At 35.4% G+C, this 19,272-nt stretch overlaps 2 protein-coding genes across 2 annotated transcripts in view; one reads left to right on the top strand and one right to left on the bottom strand.

Moving 5' to 3' along the window:
* The window catches only part of LOC136795750 (tachykinin-like peptides receptor 86C), a 308,456-nt gene that overhangs the window by 13,447 nt on the left and 275,737 nt on the right, over nt 1–19,272 (bottom strand). Inside the window, exon 2 of the mRNA XM_067047344.1 lies at nt 5,962–6,067. Within this exon, the coding sequence (XP_066903445.1) occupies nt 5,962–6,067 (106 nt within the window). The remainder of the gene's footprint in view (nt 1–5,961; nt 6,068–19,272) is intronic.
* On the top strand, nt 14,745–16,596 carry LOC106687596 (peptide transporter 3). Its single transcript, XM_014431581.3, has one exon. The coding sequence runs from the start codon at nt 14,865–14,867 to the stop codon at nt 16,335–16,337; it is 1,473 nt and encodes a 490-aa protein (XP_014287067.1). The 5' UTR covers nt 14,745–14,864; the 3' UTR covers nt 16,338–16,596.

Genomic DNA, 19,272 nt, shown 5'->3' with positions numbered 1-19,272 from the left:
TTGGGAAGGAACCACCCATTGGTGGTACTTCAAGCATTAATTTAAATTAGAAGGTCCCGTGGCCATCTTCTTTTCAGACGCCTCGGAGGATTATCTAGGATTGTTAAGGATGAAAGATTAAGAATTAATGGGTTCGGATGGGTAAGGAGTTTGGAATGAAAAGACGCATATCTGTAAAGGGTGATCTGATGGGATATGTCTGGATTTATTTTGATTCTACAGTATTGACTATCTATTCTTCAATAGATGTTATGTGTGTCTGTAGTGTTTGTGATGCATTATTTGGGTCGTTGTTTACAGACAGTATACATGTGTCATCAGCGTATGTTGTTAAGACAGTGTTAGGATGGGTTGGGATGTCAGCTGTATAAACCGTATAAAGAATGGGACCTAAGATACTACCTTCAGGAACACCGGCGGACTGTGAAAAGAGAGATGAGTAGGCTAGGTTATAGGAGCGGATTGTAAGGAAATAGTAGGGGGTAGGAATTGACGAAGTTTATAGAGCAGACCTGGATGCCAGACTCGATCAAAAGCATATTTAATATGAATCTAAAAACACAACAAGGAAATGAATATACGAAATAATAAATAACAAATTAATTATAAAAGAAAATAAATATATTAAAATTAAAGTAATAAATATAAAAAAATGTATAAATGATATACGAAAAATAGGTTATGTGAAATATAAAAAAGTATAGAAAATAGGAAGTATATGCATAAAATAAGGATTATAGAACATGTGAAACTAGAATATTGCAAGTAAAAGTAATTAAAATTAGATTTTAATACTAAACATTGGAGGGTAATTTAATGTTTTATTTGTTTTTTAATAGATTTGTTAATTTACAAGATGTATCTGGCTCTAAGAGAATTGTCTAAGTGTTTTCAAGCAAGAAGCATATATTTTAAGGTACTTATTATACCTTATTAATATAAGGTACTTATTATTATTTTTAAGGTACTTGCTATATGGTCTGTGTGGGTGTATATGTAAAGAGCCTGGCTCAGGAAAGAAATTTTGTACGAAACTGGAATCACGTATTTAAGATTAGTTCGTAGCTGGGATGTGCCTGTAACTTTTTGTAAATAAATCAAAATCAAATCTGTGTATTTATTATATACATGTAATATTTATTCGCTTTTATATGATGATGAGTGGATCGCCAAGTTATAAATAAAAGGCTTCTTGCTATATAGTGTTAGGGGCATCAAATCGCTAAATAATAGTAGTATTTATGATGTTTTAAATGTAAATTTGGAAGATTGTTGATTAACTGTGTGTAATATATAAAAGGAAGACGGTAAAAGAAAAAAATAATACTAATAGTAACTAAATTATTTAATGTAAGCGAAGGTTTCGCTTCACATTGCAGAGGTTCATCAGGACTAAAAAGATACAAACAACTAAACTAAAGTAGCAAAGTATAGATAAAATGAATTAAAACTTAACTAAGGTGAGTTTAAAATATGAGAAAATTTATATAAATATTTACATATTTTAAAATCATATTTACCCACACTTTAAATTTATTTCATGTTCTTCTATTCTTTCTGTGTTTTTATTCAAATTTATTTATTTTTCTTCTTTATTTATTCATAACTTAACATCTCATTCGTTGCAGATTTGTCCCAAAACAGATATGCGTCTTTTAATTCCAAACTCCTTACCCACCCTAACCCATTAATTCTTTATTTTTCATCCTTAACAATCCCTGATAACCCTCCGAAGCGCCGAAAAGAAGAGGGCCACGGGGCCATCTAATTTAAATTAATGGTTGAAGTACCACCAATGGGTGATTCCTTCATAAGATGTTCAAGTGTAAATAAAACATACAACATATTTACTTATTGTATTGATTACTTGTACAGACGTAAATCACATTAAATAAATAAAAAAATGTATTCATAAAATGTAATATTTTGTATTTGTAGATTATTTTTTATTGCTAACATTGAGAATTGGTTAATTTTATAAATTAAAAAAAATTAAGGTGAATTAGAGAAAGATTTTTTGACAATTTGACATTTAAGTCCTGTCAGACTATTTCAGTGTGAAGATGTGACCTATTTATTATTAAAAAGCACTTAAGTGCCTTATGATTGATCAAGTTTAAGCAAAATCGTAAGAGCCGTTTTGTAGAAAATCTTAAATGTGCAAAAAAAAAACGATCCTATAAGTGGCATTACTGGTTTGTCAATTATAAAAAAAAGTTACTAACACGCCCCAGGCCATTAATCCACTTTAAATATGTGATTTCAGTTCCTACAACTTTCCACTTTAGAGCTGGGCTTTTCATACAGACAGACCATTTTCCAATTTGGTTATTTGGACTCAAAACGTGTCAATCATGAGAGACTAAAAAATCGATTGGATGAAACTGGATTAAACAAATAAACCTACTTTTTCATTATTATTACTATTATCACTTACACGTATAATAAAATAAAATACTAAAAACAAACACCAGAAATATACCACTGCGTGTACATTAATTGTTCAAAATGAAAATAAATTTCCAAAGATAAAAAAACAATTTATCTGAATCATTTCCACAACTACAATACCACTCATTATTGTTTATAAAAATAAACTGAATTACAGATTAATTACTAGTAATTGGTAAAATGGATTAATGCTATATATCTGTCGCCGAGAGGCCAGGATAATCGCTGAAGGCAATTATCCAAAAATACGTTAATTATTTAATTAAGATTGAATCCTGCAAAACTATTATTATAAATAAATTCCTTTCCAAAGGCTTTTTCTTGTGTTTACCAGTTACCAATTAAATACCTTTATATTTATAAAATATTGTTACCATTAATTATATAATATAATAAGTGGTGGTATTGTGTAATATAATAAGAAATGCACTTCATGAAAGAACTAAGTATTTATTTAATAAAATAAAATTGTAAAAGGTTAATTGATTAATTCAGATACATGCTTTGCCATAAAATATTGTTTACATTATAAATTGTTTGAGACCAAAAGTCTTAAATTACAAATATAGCCTTGGCCATTTCGAAAATTAAGGCTTGGTTAGTGCCTTGATATAATTAAAAAAAAAAAAAGAACCTATAGGATTTGTATTTGCAAATATTTTCCAACTACTTGTTTCTGTGGTTAAATACGAATGCAATTAACCACTCCCCAACTCTGGTATAGCGTGATAGGTGACAGTATTAGTTTACAAGCATTAACTGTATGACTGTTACTGTCACGATAACATTTACTATAATGGCAGCACTATGAGGTCTAGCGTGATAAACGTCAGTATCTTTCACAGTATTTATAGTTTTTTTATTAAAACTTGTTTTAATCAACACTCAAAAAAGAAAAATATATAGTGAAACATTAGTGTAATATAAGCGTTAACTGTATGACAGTTACTGTCATGATAAAATTTACTATCATGGCAGTACACTAGCGCTATAAGGCTTAGTGTGATAAACATCAGTATCTATCACAGTGAATCTAGTGTCACTTAAGTCTCGTTCATTAGTGATGATATTTTTAATTAATACATATTTTAATTCACAAAAAAATATATACAATGGTGCCCAGGACCCAACAGGTATACGATAAATGTGCCCACGGGTACACTGAGTTTGAGGACCTCTGTTTTAGTGTATTGATCCATAATGGCTTTAGTAATTAGTCGTTAGTAGGAAGATAAGACACCCCCGATACGATCCCTAAGGTATCCTAGCTATTAGAGGATAAACCGATGAGGTTATAGACTGAGGGTCTCCAATTCTACAGGATCGAAAGAAGAGGTTGAACGAACCGAAGCGAATCACTACCACCCATTTCCTAAACTCAATCTCAAGATCGCCCCTTGAGGCCTTTTCCAATCGCCGGAAACTTATCACCCAGGTTCCATGTACCTTCCCACTCCTTCCTATTACCACTAATCCGATAGGGGATGTTTATATAAGAGGTTACCTGGAGGTCATCGGTTAGGGAGATGTAAAACATTGCGGCAAAATATATTAAGTGATGATGATAAATTAATAAGCGCGAAAATACAATAAAAACTGATAAATATACTTTCAATTATTTATTGTGTATAAAAAAAATCTTTTTATTGATATGATAGTAACCTTGTAAACATATTATTATCAATATTCTATATTTGTTTGTAGAACGTTTAGATTTCCCCCATCTTTAAGTGTTAATATTCCCAAAATTATAACAATTATTAGTAATTAATTATATCAACAATTTTAGAATTAATTTTACCTTACAGTTCTGTAAATTCATTTCTTTTTGAAATTTTGCCATATAGTCACTTACTTAAAATTGTCATATAGTCACTTTTTAAAATTGATTTATGAATGAAGATTTTCAATCTCCTTATGTTGAAATATTAGTACTTGAAGATGGGGAAACCCGAAACGTTGTACAAACAACTATAGAATATTGATAATAATAAGTTTATTTTTCACCTAATATCTTAATAGGGAATATAATCCAGAGTAAACAAAATCTTTTATTTAGATATACACTTAATTAAAACTTTTCACCTAATCCATATCCTTAAAAAATCCTTATTACAATCTGATGAAATAATGATTAAAAAATACATTGGAACCCTCAAACAAGACTAATCCTGAATTCCAATTACTTATTGGAAACACTTATTTGACAAACGTTTTTTGATATATATCTACTATTTATCAGACCTATGTGGTCGGAATTGAGTTTTAAGTCTCTATGAAAACCTTCAAATTGCCTCTATATCCTATCCTTATAATTATTATTAATTACATTATCTTTCGAAAAGTTCCAAATATTCTTTATTATGTCACATACAAATTTACCCAAAAAAACCTCAGTATGCCATTCGTTGCAGATTTTGCCCGAAACGGATACACTTCCTTCCAACAAAAATTCTTTACCCACACAAACCCACTAGTTCTTTCATAATAAACTACTTCTTACGAACTAATAATAAACTATTATCTTTCATAATAAACTATTTTGAGGTATCTGAAAAGAAGAACAACGAGACCTTCTAATTTTTTTAAAAATTAATAATTACTTTATTTATTGATAATTCTATAATCTGCCACAAACTTGGGCAATGAGTAATTGTAGTTATTGTACAATTTCATAAAAAAAATAAAAATAATGATAAATAAAAGAAAACTAATATGTATATATCCTTTCAATTCAAAATCGTTCGAAACATAGTCAATGCACTCTTCCTATTACGTTTCCTACTGAACGCTACACCATGACCTTCACATCCCTTTTTTCCTTGACCTCATACCAACCAAATTCTCAAAGTTCCATATAAACCATCCCCATTCTTTTGTTGAATCCTTATGCACAATCCACCAGGTTGAAACAACGGTGGCCAAGAGACCTTATGTAAAATAAAATCTACAAATAAGCTTCTGGCAATGGCTAGATGCTTCGCTCATGTTGAGTGGTTGTGGCTTTAGCGCACTTACTCGACCTCCACTGGCTCATTTCTAGTGACGCGGTGAGAGAGCTGTGTTGGGATCTCGAAGGGTCCTGTCCCAGTCCTCATGCTTAGGGGATAAAGTGGGCTCGGGGATCCTTAGGTCGAGATTGTAAATATTGCATATAATTTATTTTACATAGTTTGATGTTCGAAGTTTTAGCTGTTCCCCAAGTTCAAGTCCGTAGGTCCAGATAGGTCTGAGAATAGTCTTATAAATTAGTAGTTTGTTTTCTAGTGAGAGATGAGAGGACCGGCTGAGCAGTTGGTAAAGTTGGCTGAACCTTTTAAGCCCTGATGAAACGTCAGAAAATAAATAGTTGTTAACTATTTTTTGTTTTGTTTTGCCCGTACCCCTGACCATCTTCTAATTTAATCTATGGTTTAGTATACGCGTACATTTTTTTATTTTAATGCTTATTAAAAACTTTCATTATTCAGAATAATGAACCAAAATGGCTGTGAATGGAATAATGTTTACCTGTGACGCTCCATATGACAATTGAGTTGCCTAAGATGGCAGCAGTGAGCATCACGGAGAAAGCCACGGCCCAAGTCACCTGAACTTCTACCGGCATTTCTTCGACCTGTAAACAAATAATTCTTATCTTAGTAAAAGAATTGTACAAGAAAGTAACAAACAATCATTGGATCTTATCAGGACTAGAGTTTGATAAACGCTACTTGGCTTCACTTGATTCTAAAATAAATATTAGGCTATGTTCTAAAAAAAAAAATAATATGATGATCTTTCAAATGAGTGGCTATAATCTTCCAGAAGATGTATAGTTGCTATTGTTTAAATAAAATAAATTGTATCCATTTAAATCTCAAACAATCTTTATTAATATTTCAAATTTCCATCGTTTCGACCAACCCATCCATCCTCAAAAACAATTTTAGCCCGTCATTGGTCGCTGCGTGATAATTTCTCTCATGTTAATCGTTTTTCGGGTCTAAAAGCTGCTAGAGGCAGCCTGCGATTCCAATCTTTCTAGAATCCGTAGTTCACAGTCACTTCCTTCTATACCTCGCCCTCCCCACCACTCTAGCAGCTCTGGGTAAGGGTCCAGCACTCAAGTTGAATGTAAAATGTTTTTTTATGTTAAATGTTATAAGTATAGGATTGTGAGCAGCCCTATTTAAAGTCATGCTAAATGTTAAATGTATATTGTTGTTTTATAACCTTTCCTTCCACAACTTCACTTTATTGTTTACTTCTAAGTTTTGATTAAAGTATTTTGTTACAACATGTCCAAATTGAGTGAAAAGTAGAAGTTGTGTAAAAGTTTGGCTACTTGTTGATTTTCTAACTTGTGAAGAAGAGAATCAAGATGAGATTGACAGCTGTCATTACATCATTATTATTGTCATCCATCGCTTTGTTAGTTTTGAAAACATACTAACATAATCAAAACACAAACTACGCGCAAGCAACCTAACACGACAACAAACAAAATAGTGACGAGCTCAGCTGGCCTGTTGCGTGACCTCATTCACCATTCATCAAACCTAGTAACAGACTTTCAACCATGTTATATCATTTTAACATGGTAAAAGAAGGAAATATTTCTCCATTTAAAATGATTTTCTCCGTTTAACAAGCTTTAACATGTTAAACTAAAGATCATGAATACCCCTATTATCTCACGCGCTATTGACGCTGCTATAAAAATATTCAAATTGTGAGGATTTTTCTCACGTGTGCCAAGTGTATTTAGTCTATAAAAATGTTTTTTTCTCGAGGGAAAAAATTAGCAGAACTAACAGAAACGTAGGTTTGAAGAGACAGGAACTTGATTAGTTACTTATTATTTACTATGAATTGTATTTCGATACTATAGGTGTATGTTAGGGTGGTAACAAAAATTTTTCTTTTTATGTTTTCACTTCATGGCACTAAGACTTAAAAAAAATGGTAAAAGACTGAACAATACTGACTTTATTTGGTCCAGTACCAATATATATATAAGTTAAGTATTGGCGAAAGCAAAATGTCAAAAAAGAGAAGAAGGAATAAGATTTAACACGTTTGAACTGTTGTAATATACTGACTTTATTGTGTTTGCTACATCTCTTATATACCCTCGATCAGCTGATCCCCTCAGTCAGCTGACATCGAAATAACAGCTGACTCATACCGTAACTTATATATTTCTTGATACCTTTATCAGCTGACATCTCATTGAGGCCGCAACTCCCACCGAACAGTTTACGAACAGTACTCGTAAATTTATATAGTACAATAAAATAATATTTAAAGCAAAAATAGGAAAAACTACTTAAAATAACCTATGAATAATAAACAATATATGAACAGTCCTTGTAACCCTATCTTATACAGTAGAATGATAAGACAAAAACAATAAACAAACTATTCACAATAAATAAAAGAGTAAAACTAAAATAAACTAATGCCTCCACTATAAACCAAAAAAATAAAAATAAAAATATATATATACAACCTCTATATATGATTAAAAGAAAAACACACACAAATTTATAAGTACAAAATTAATTCTTCTTGCCCACAATGACCACTTATAACACATTTCCATGAATCGATAAAATAATATAATAAAAAAAAGAGATTACTTTTGTACAATTGTATCCTTCAGTAGTGATAAGAAACTGAAAATAAGTCAGACTTTATTTTTCCTTAAAGTTTGCCGGCCTACTTTACTAATTTTTTTTTTTGGTTTTGTTAGTATTTAATGTATTTACACTTATTCAGTTCGATCAACAATGGTTTTTCTTCAATTTCATGAAAAAAACGAATCAATAATCATTGAATGCATGCAGTGCAAAGCCGAGATTCGATAATATAAAAAGTTCCTAAAATTATATGAAATATTATTTTCTTAGCTCCTGGGTGCATTCATAAGAAGCCTTGGACATATGGCTTGTATTTTTGACCTAGTACCACCACAAAAAGACTTATCAACTGATTTCTACTTGATTTTAACACATTGTGGAGTGTCAAAATGATTCCATAAAATATCATAATGGTTCATAAAATGATGAAAAGATCTCACATCCATATATACCATATTTATCCTGATATAATGTCATATTTCAATTTTTTTTTTCAGGTTCGAGGAACGTCGTTTTGGAAGAATTCAGAACCCATGAGAGAGGAAAAAGATAATTTTAAACTACTTTTATATAAATCGATATTTTTTTTTCTTTTGAATCGTGAAATTCAATTAAATGTTTATAAATACAGTAATTCTTGCACTGTATATTTAGGATGTGGAGTAGCTGAGTGAGTAAGGCTCTATGTCACTAACTCTCGGGCCTCTTTACGAATCCGACTATAGCAGATAATTATTTATTCTGTCATAGTATAATGGGTCAGTTTCGGATATGTGTTTGGGAGCCCTCTTGGGGCATTCTCAGCCTCTATACATTGGGTACCCTTTATTTGGGGAAAGCTGATCATGAACAAATTACTTTCTCGTATAACAGAAAATATCGAGATTATTGTTAAAGACAGAACAGATTCAAAAGATTTATGAATCAGCCTGTACGAACCTAGGACTAATGGAACAACCATTGTGGATTTATTAGAAGCAAAACAAAAGTAGTAATCCCGATAATGAGGATAAACCTCCAAGAGATAACAGGAACCTAACTATGCTACATCTTTCCTAAAAAAAAATCTTATTTTTGTTATAGATTTAAGAAATGTATTTGCTTGAGTGTACGTGCAATACACGAAGTTTGTTTGCCCAAAGAGTGTATTAATTGCACAGAGAAATACAATATTCGTTTTAAATATGTTTTAATAATTATTTTTTAAGTAATTAAAATTTTTGAACTAGATTTTCCCTGCTTTTTCACCCGTGTGTTAAATTTCAGTTATACATCCCTTGATTAGTGAACGAGCAAGTTCTACTGCTTATCAGTTAACATCCGATTAAAAACTTGAAATGAACAACATATTATTTATTTATTTATTTCTATTTTTTTACAGTACGTATACATACTGTGCACATGGCAGTTTGTCGCATAGCTGTTCAATCATAATTAAATTCAATGAATATTCAGATTTTTTTAATGATGTAAATCCCTTAAAACACGAAACATCCAGTTGAACAATGCTAATATTTGTTTGTTTATGAATATTCAACTGTAGTATAAATTTTACTGCAGTGTAGGGAACAAGACTCCAAAGGTATGCAGTTGAATTAATTAGTCGAAATAGTAAAATTCCCTTGTTTAATCTCTTACTACCCTCATATCTCCCATTCCATTATAGTTACGGATATGTAAACACCACAGAGTACGGATGGAAGGCTTGAGGCTTTTATCATAGACGAACACTAGTTCGTAACTATGTGCTGCATAGTTAATCCCGAGAAAGGTTATACATGAAAAGTAGAAGCAAGTTTCATCAAAACCGTTAAAGCCAATTTGGTTATACAGTTTTAAAAAAACACGTTATTCGGTTAATAAGAAGTGTGAATGACTTGCAGTAGAGTCATCAGGGGCCGAAATCCTATAACATAAAAAGGAAACAACACTACTGTTCCAACCGTTTAAGTGATAGTCGTGGAACAGAAACGGCCTCGAGCCTCTATGAAGTCGTCGTGGAAATCTTTTGCTTCTGTATATGCACTGTCCTCTTCTTTTTAGGTCCGCGCAAGCTCTCAATTGTAACACTGTTGTTTTCCCTAATCACTATCACTCTGAAGGGGCCCTCATATCGCTGCAGTTCCTTGCTACACAATCGCCTGTAGACTATGGTCCCAATTTTGTTGTTACCCATTAGGTCACGCACGTGGAACTTTTGTTTCTCTACCCGATTATTATTCTCACTCTCGGTACGAACTTTGACATATTCCACTAATGCCTCAGGGCTAGACTGTTGTTGATAACTTCCCCTTCTCCAGTCACTATGCCTCTATAATCTCTCCGGCATCCGCGCAGGCCAAAAAGAATTTCGAAGGGCGCAAAACCCGTGACCGTATGTACAGAGTGATTGTACGCTGCGATCGCTCGTTCCATGGTTTCATTCGGTTCAATCCCTTTTCCAATTGATACACACGCAGATGGTCACTATGCTAGCTATGAAGCCTCTCGATCCCTCCTCTGCCCTGAGAATGCCCCGGAGTGTTGAGATGCCAAACTACTTCTAATTCTTTTATTTCCTCCCTGATATGCGCATTATAAAATTCTCTGCCCCCCTCCAATGATATTCTGTCAGGGACCCCGTAAAATTAGAACCAAGCACGAAGAACCTGCAACACCGCTTCCGTCGATTTGTCTTTCACCTGGTACGCCATAGCTATTTTATATATAACAGAATGGATATAACAGAATATATCCAGGACAGTAATCCACTTGAATCCTTTCCAAGTGAAAGTGTCTACTTGTAAATCGCTGAGTGATGCGCTTGGAGTTGGTGTTTTCTTCTGTCTGCCTTGGAGAGGACCCCTGTCACATTTCGTGCGGTGGCACACTTCACAACCCCCTATGGTCTCTTGGACGATCCGTTTCATTCCATACCAAAAATATTGACCCCATAATCCATGCAGGGTTTCATTCAATCCTCTGTGATTCATCTTTCCTTGGTGGTATGCCAGTGTCACTTCTTTCTGTCGTTCCGTATCCTCATGAGTTTCTACTACAAATATAAAGCGAACGAACGAACGATCTGTTCCGATCTCCTCAATCCGTAGAATCTTGTCCCAGACTACCCCATTGTCAACGTATAAATGGAGGGTCTTTCCGGGTTAAGACGCTTCAGTCAAGGCTCTACAAATTTCTGCTTCCCTCGCTCCCGGCTGTGACCAAATAGTGGTGATGTCACTACCCTTATATTTCCTGTTTTCTATCTTCATTATGCACGTGGTCCTCGTCATCCAAATGATCTGGCGTCTTTTTTCGTCACCGTATATTCCGGTACCAGATATTTTCTCCGTTGAACTCCCAACTAATGCCTCATCTTCGTTTTTATATCTAAGCGTGTCTGAATGTCCATCTTCCTCCGGATTCCATTCTCGGGGAAACTGCCTCACATCTCTAGACGGGCCTGCGTGGTCGTCCTCAATTGCATTGACGGTCGTTGCACGTGAAAGCCAGTCTGCCACCACATTTTCTATTCCTGGTTTGTATGCAATGTCCATATTGTATAGGCTCAAAAATTCCTTCCAGCGAGTGATCCGTGCCGATGATTCGTATAGTTTTCCAACCCACTAAAGCGGTCTGTGGTCAGTGTGGACCCGAAATCTTCTTCTTACAAGGTAGGGTCTAAAGATGTCCACCGCCCACACAATCCCCAGCAGGTTTCGTTCCAAGGCACTGTAACGAGTCTCCCTCTCCGTGAGGCGTTTACTTGCGTAGGATATTGGACGTTTTCCTTTCTCATACTCCTGGGATAGTACCACACATAGCGCATACACACTGGTGTTCGTCGTAAGTGCAAACGGCCTCTGAAAGTCGGGGAATCCAAGAAACGCTTCTCTCAGCAACTTCGTTTCGATACATTTCCGAATCCTATGTACCATGTATGCCGTCACAACCAGCCTGGACCCTTTCTTCAGTAAATTGTTCAAGGGTACGAGGTATTCAGCCATTTCGGGTAAAAATCGTCTGTAATAATTTAAACAACAACCTCCTGATCCGTTTAACATCCTTCAGTACGGCCATTTCCTGCAGAGCTTCCACTTTCTATCTCCTATCTTATATGTTGACGGAGCACTTGTTTGAAACCTCGTGTACTGTTTTCTCTGTTGCTTCCAGGACATCCCCTTCTCTTAAAAAATATCATATTCCTTTATAATTTGGTCTTTCCAGTACCCTTCCTGATTAATTCTTCACCGTCTCCTACCAGTTGTTGGGAGATATATTCCTTGTTTCCGATCTTAATGTCCCACTTGCCTCCGTGATTCTGAATCCTTGCTCCCAGTTTCCAAGGTCACACCTTATAACCATTTGGTAGTCTCGGGACATATTTCCTACTACCTGTACCATTAGACACTTCTCCTTAGCTTCCTATTTACTTAATTCAATTTCCACTCCCCTCTCAACTATGCATCCCCCCCCCCCAGAGTGATTAACTGACATTGACATTCCTGGACCTGAATCGCCTTCTTTCCGCCATTTATCTTCTCCAGAGCCTCTCTGCACGCAATGGTATTGGAACTACCATCTCACGCCTCCCCTCCCTCGTATGATAGGCAGGCCGCAGTGCTCTTCTCTTACGCTGTGGCTCACTAACGTGCAGCCGCCTCTCCACCGATACGCTCTTCAAATCTCTTCCTACTTCCCACCAGCTCCCTCAGACCGTCTTCATACGTTCTTCCTGTTCTGTTATGAATTCCGACATCATTGTCTTCTGCTTCAACCTCACGGCTTCAGACGTGTCTGTCTTATCACTTGCAAATCATTCTGACCTCGGAGAAATCCTTCTCCTCCTCACGCTTTGGGCATTCACCTCCATCGGTTCTACCTGGTTCGATTCGTGTCGCCGAAACATTTAAGCACATTGTCTCGCTATATGTCCCTCGATTCCACATTCTAAGCAACGGGTACGGCAGCACTGGTCCATCAAGTTCCCTATCTTCCGGCATTCATGGCATTTTCAGTCTTTACGGCGCCCGCTGTTTCTTGTTTTTATTTTTCCCATTCTTCTTTCTAAGTTTCACACCCTTTCTTTCCCACATTCATGTTGCTCTCTTCTTTTGGATGGGACTGAATTATTCCTTGAACGATTGTAAGTAACTTTCGTCTAGCCGATTTCTCCAATTTCCATCCCGGATTTCTCTTCTCTTGCGCTCTTCGGCAGGATTTCCTTTTTCCCCGTCTCTTTGGCCAGCTGTACTCGAGGATTGTAGCCAGGAATCCCATTCTTCTCTTGGCCTCCTTGACCTCCACTGTCTCTCCTATTTTCTCGGTAATCTGGTTTAACCTTGTAAGGAGAACCCCGGAAAACTGCCCGCTGGTTTGTCTAGATTTTCTAAAGGATGTCTTCCTCCGTCGTCCATCTACCGTCGCCGATTGCTTTCTTCAGTCTATCCTTCACTATGGGCCATGGTGTTTCTTAATCGGCCTGAATTTGGTTTAAGATACTTCTCAGTACATCTCTTCATACTAGGATAAAGCATACCAAGACCGCCTTCAATGAGTCCGCGTCTCCTTTGTTTAGTAAGTCTTCTACTACCTTAGCTTCAATGCTCACTATAAGTCGGTCACCTCCTTTGAGGAAATGGTTCAACTCACTCATTTCCCCAGTAAACCTTTCTAAATCTGAAATTACTTTGCGCAGGTCCTGTGACGTTGCAGTGCGAATTTTCATCCATTGAATTGAATTTGCTTGCGCTGCACCATTGCATGCTTATTTGTTATCATGATGGACAACAAATGGGAAAGAAAAATGTTTTTTCTCCAATTTTAAAAAGAACTTTCAGACTAAGCACTCGTTCCCGGGTTCTTCGGCACCAGTTAAGTGACTTAATTTAAAAAAAAGAAAGGTAAAAGGTAGATAGAAGAACACTCTTTGAACGACTAAACAATATTGACTATTTTTTTTTTCAAAACCTCTTCAAACTTTTAATGGCGTGTTATAAACAATGAACTTTCTCCTTTTTCTGTAGAACATCTACATTCTAAGGAGTATTTTGGAGTATATTATTTTTTTTTTTGTCAGAATTAATAAAAGTGTATGATTAACTGACTGGTTTTTAGTATCGGGTAGGTCTTATTTTCAATAAAATAGTTGAACGGGGCTTAAATGCCAAAATCTTCACAAATATTGCTACAAAGTACCTTCAATTTCTTTATTTGATCGACCAACCAATTCTAATTATTATCTATTGCTATTCTAAACAATATATAAATAAATAAAAAATATAAAAGAATTTGATGAATAACTAAAGAGAAAAGTGGAAACTGCCTGATCATTCCCGATTGCATGTAAAAAGGAATTCCATATAAAATTCAAATCTGTTACGGTGGGTAGAGGTTCAAAAAGAACCTTTTTTAACGAAAAAAATTACAATTATTATAAATTGATATACCGTATAAAGCAGTAATTTCTATGACATTATTTTTAGAAAATGGATCACTCAAAAGGTAAGAAACAGGATTCTATTAAAAAATCCAGTTGCAAAAAAAATTGCAGATATATATATATTTGAGAAACACGTTACATATCGACTTTACTATGAGTATTGAAAAGTAGAAGTATTTCAATGGTGTATTCTTACATAATTTAAATAACCTTAAAATCTATATTATACCCAGGGCAGATGTTTTAATTACAGTTCAGGTATTAGTTAGTTGATTTATTTAGTAAACAAAGTGACTCACATCAAGTGAATTTTAAGACAAATTCAAACAGCTATTGTGATACTTTGACAGCTTTAGTGGTTGATCAATATGAAGGACGAAACGTTTCCCAAGGGGGGTAGATCTACGATCAAACAGCCCCAGTTCCCATTGTTCGGATACATATACCTCGGGCTATCGGTGTGGTTACAGTTCGTCTGGGGTGGGGTGAAGGCCGCTAAGATCCTATTGCTGGTCGATGAGCTCAAGTTCAGTGAGAACGAAGCAGTTATCATCATTCACTTGCAGGCTTCACTCATGGACTTAGTCATGTGCTTCGGCAACATCTTGGCGAACCTCTACTGCGGGCCGTACATAGCCTGCCTCCTTCAGGAAGTTCTGAAAGCGTTCTTCACATGCCCGATCTGTACCTTGGCCACGATGGGCCTCATAGAACTCGACGGAAGGAGGAAATTGTACTTGATCGGACAAGCTATCGGGGTCCTTACAGCATTCGCCAATAGCAGTTTGGCTTCCTTCCTCTCCGATCAGTTCAATGAGCCTAACTACGTGAAGTTCAATAGGACACAAATCATCATCACCATGGCCTGCTCAGCGCTTGGCATATTTACCGTTCCGCATTTGATCCAATATTACCAATGCTTTTGGACGGAGACATGCTACTCAATGGTGTGGCTTTGCGAATGGGCAGGCTGTGTCATAACCTTATTTATTTTTATAATTTTGTGTAAAAAATTGCAGTGCAGAAAGCCCAAATATAGTGCCACTTACATGCTGCTCACACTTGCAAGAGATGCGTCTAAAAAGAAGAAACTAGAGGTGTCAGCCGGAGGAGTATCTGATAGGCCACTTATGGAGTACTCCAACTTGTACACTCCTAAGTTCAGAAGGGACGCTCAAAAGATGTTGTCCATGTGGACGTTTTATTTCCCATTGGCTGGGTTCTGGGCTCTCCATTCCCAGCAGTCGACAACATGGGTCCTTCAGGCGAAGAAGTTGGACGGGAATCTGTACGACTGGTCTACAGTCTTGCCGAACGAGCTGTGGGGTATTATACCCCTTACCGGGATCGCAATACGGATGGGAATCCTATCCTTTGTGGGAGAGGCGAAGTACCCTCTGAGGATGACGGTGTTCTCGCAGCTAATACTGGCCTTTGCCTTCTTGTTGGCAGCCTTATTGGAGAAGTATATCATGGACTTAGGTGACCAACAGGTGCATATTGTTTGGACTCTTCCTCAGCTCTTGTTGGTCTCCTTCTCGGACATTACCCTTGTCATATCCTATCGAAAATTCATAATCCGAGAGGTCCCAGCGAGCTTTCGAGGAGTCACGCAAACGCTATTTCTTTTGTCGAGGTGTTTGGGTAATGCCATAGTCGTACTTGTGAACGTGATGGAGATGCAGACGAAATTTCCAAATCGTTTAGGACAGTTCATTTTCTACGCCACCGTAGTCAACTTGTTTCTGATCATGTATATTGTGATGAGTAGGAAGTTTGAACGTTTGCTCCTACATGAAAAGGAATCGCAAGCCGGACCATCGACATCCAGGAAATCTTAGTTTGATGAGGCACTACAACTATTCTAATTAATTTTTGGATGAATTGAGCCGATCATCGAATGAAGATAAAATCAAGTACTATCCTAATAATGTGGTGGCTACAATAGAAATTATAACCTTCAATAACTAACTTTAAATTGAGGTTAAAATATGAAATGAAAACAGTATATTTCGTATACACATGATATGATTATGTATTTAATATATTAACAGAACAAAAAATGTTTACTTTTAATGTCAATAAAAGATAATAATAACACTTTTATTATTTTTTAAATTATTTATGATTATATTACTAATTTTTAGTCTAATATCCTAAGATATTGTTTAACTTTTTTAATTTTTTTGGGAACAGCCACTTGGCTTTAGTTTATTCCAAAGAGGTTTGGAGTAAAGTAACCCTGAAATAGTTTTGTAGTTTGAGATTGTTGTAGTTGTAATTGTATTCGGAATTTAAAATACTTTCATTACGTGTACTTATAATGAATCTCAGATTGCAGATTTCTAAGAAAAACATTTGGGAGGAAAGGAAGAAAAAAAATGAAAATAAAAGTCTCTTAAAAATTTCTGTTGAAAGAAAAACATTAAAATGAGAAAAAAAGTTGCGTCACTCTGAGTGTAACGACTATGCTGTCACGAATATGACACTGTAAAACGCAAAACCACAAATGTAAAACGTAATTGTGATTTTTTAGGTTTGTTGTAAAAGTTTTACATAGTATAAATATCGATTTGGCAAAGCATAAAGGTGGAAGGTGATGCTGACAGAGTTTTGAATAAATCCATAGAACTGCCAGATAAATATAGCACTGTAGGTTAAGTGAAAATATTTAATAACTACGGTGATTAGCGAAGTTTATCAAGTGGTAAAACTGCGAATGCGCTCGCCAATCAGATCTCATGTAAAACACATCTTTTATTTATACGGAGGTCTTAATAGTTCTAATCTGGACTGTAGATAAAAATATTCGTTCGATAAATATGGTCGAGGGTGCGGTCAGCAAAAGTACATAAATAAACAAAATTTATTTATTTGTGCCGACGTTTCGAGATGTATTTCAGCTCATAAAACATTGTTTTTATTTTATTTTAACATTTTTTTTATTTATTTTTTGTTTAGCTAGTTAATTTTTGTATTACTGTGTAGCTTTTATCTATTGTAAGATATTCTCCGTTTTCTTTATCATATATATCGCTTTCTTTAATTTTATTGTGTTGTTTTATTATTTTTTGCAGCAGGAGAAGTCAGACCGACGAGCAGGTAGTTTCTACAGATTCACTATAGTGCTTTACCTCGAGCCTCACCGAAGCTCTCAAATTTATAAATTACATTATTTTTATAAGAACACATTGCACATATTCTTAATTTTTGTATGTACTACTTTTTTTTTTTTTTTTTGTATGTTACAATAAATAAATGCTACAAAAATAACGCACAGAACTACCTTGAGCTTATTAGATAAGACCGCTTCTCGGTCCCAGCCAAATGCACTATCGCTTTAAATAAGGGCCTAATGAAAGCTAATCCCGATCCAACAAAACAACACAAACCAGTCCCAATTATTATTAATCCACCAGTCTTTGCGGCAGAGCTCCGACAAGCCCTCAGAGGGGCTTATTAAGTCGATAACCTTATCATTAGATCCTCAAAAGAGGAACATAAAATTTATCTTATCACTAAAATTTAACATAGAAATTTTTGTAGTTTTTGGAATCCATTGATGATGTGTATTACTGCACAATCGCCACACGAGGTACCAAACCTCTCAAAAAATATATTATTAAAGGGTTCAATATAAGTCACCCTCTTGATAATGGAGGATGCAAAGAACAAACACCACAGTACAGAAAACAAATCTGACGCACCTACTTGTCACTACAGATCACGCTACTACCCTAAAACACCTCAAGAAAGTTGGTACTATAGACCACATGGCCTATTCTGTTGAGAAGATGATAAATAATGGGGACCCCAGGGAATACCATAATTTCCAGGTGTACGGTTATAGTAAATATTTTTGTGGACAAATCACAATCTGTGTCCGCTGTGGGGAAAACCATCCCATACACGAACCCCCCCTACACCGAGCATCACTATTACACAATCAACTAAATTTACACAATTACACAAAATTATGTAAAATAAAAATAGAATATAGTTTAGTACGAACCCCACGTACTCAACAAGGGTGTCCGATATCTCCTTTTTGATTACTGTCTCACCTTAGAAGTAAGAGGATGACCTCTGCCACCACACTCCTACCCAGGACGGGGTGAGGAAATGTTGTCACGCACCACACTATATCCATACTTCTAGTGTTAATAAACAAAATTTTTGAATGCCCATTGAAGTAAGACACCATAATTTAGCAAAAAAAAACTTTAACGATAACATCTCATATAAGGTGATATTTCGATTCAAGACAGAGCAGGCCCTGTTTAACTATCACCAATTCATATTGAACAATCATATCGTGTTCAACAACCAAACAGTCACCTTCTCAAAACCAAGCCCCCTTGACTACGCCGATATCACTAGTGTTTTTATTTCACCATGACAACCGTAACACCAGCTATGATGTCACTACAATAGTACCTGTGGCGCCAGTTGGGGCTCAATAAACTTGCCAAGACTGCCAGCCAGTTTATTTAGAGGCTAGTTGTTAACAAAAAAAAATTCTAACTAGCAGCATGAAAACTAAAACAAAGGATACATCTCTATATTATACAAAAATTAATAAAAGAAATTAAAATAAAAACTGAACTTAGACTTAACCAATATATACAGCAACTTAACTTAACCTAGACTTAACCTATATGTACAAAGATGAAGCAACCAAACAAAAAAACTTCTAGCTTTGAGATGGTCCAGGCTGAGCACTGCCGTCCGGCTCGCTCTGAGGCATTACGTGGGGCACTCGAAGTTCCTCAAGAT

This window comes from Halyomorpha halys, unplaced genomic scaffold (assembly GCF_000696795.3).
Source record: "Halyomorpha halys isolate HHAL.00 unplaced genomic scaffold, Hhal_1.1 Scaffold39.1, whole genome shotgun sequence".
Classification (NCBI taxonomy): Eukaryota; Metazoa; Arthropoda; class Insecta; order Hemiptera; family Pentatomidae; genus Halyomorpha; species Halyomorpha halys.
The sequence above is the reverse complement of the archived record's forward strand: the minus strand, read 5'-3'. Positions and strand labels throughout refer to the sequence as shown.

Bases quoted from the DNA above. Each gene is read 5' to 3' on its own strand.
- LOC106687596 (XM_014431581.3), top strand. From the start codon at position 14,865: ATGAAGGACGAAACGTTTCCCAAGGGGGGTAGATCTACGATCAAACAG.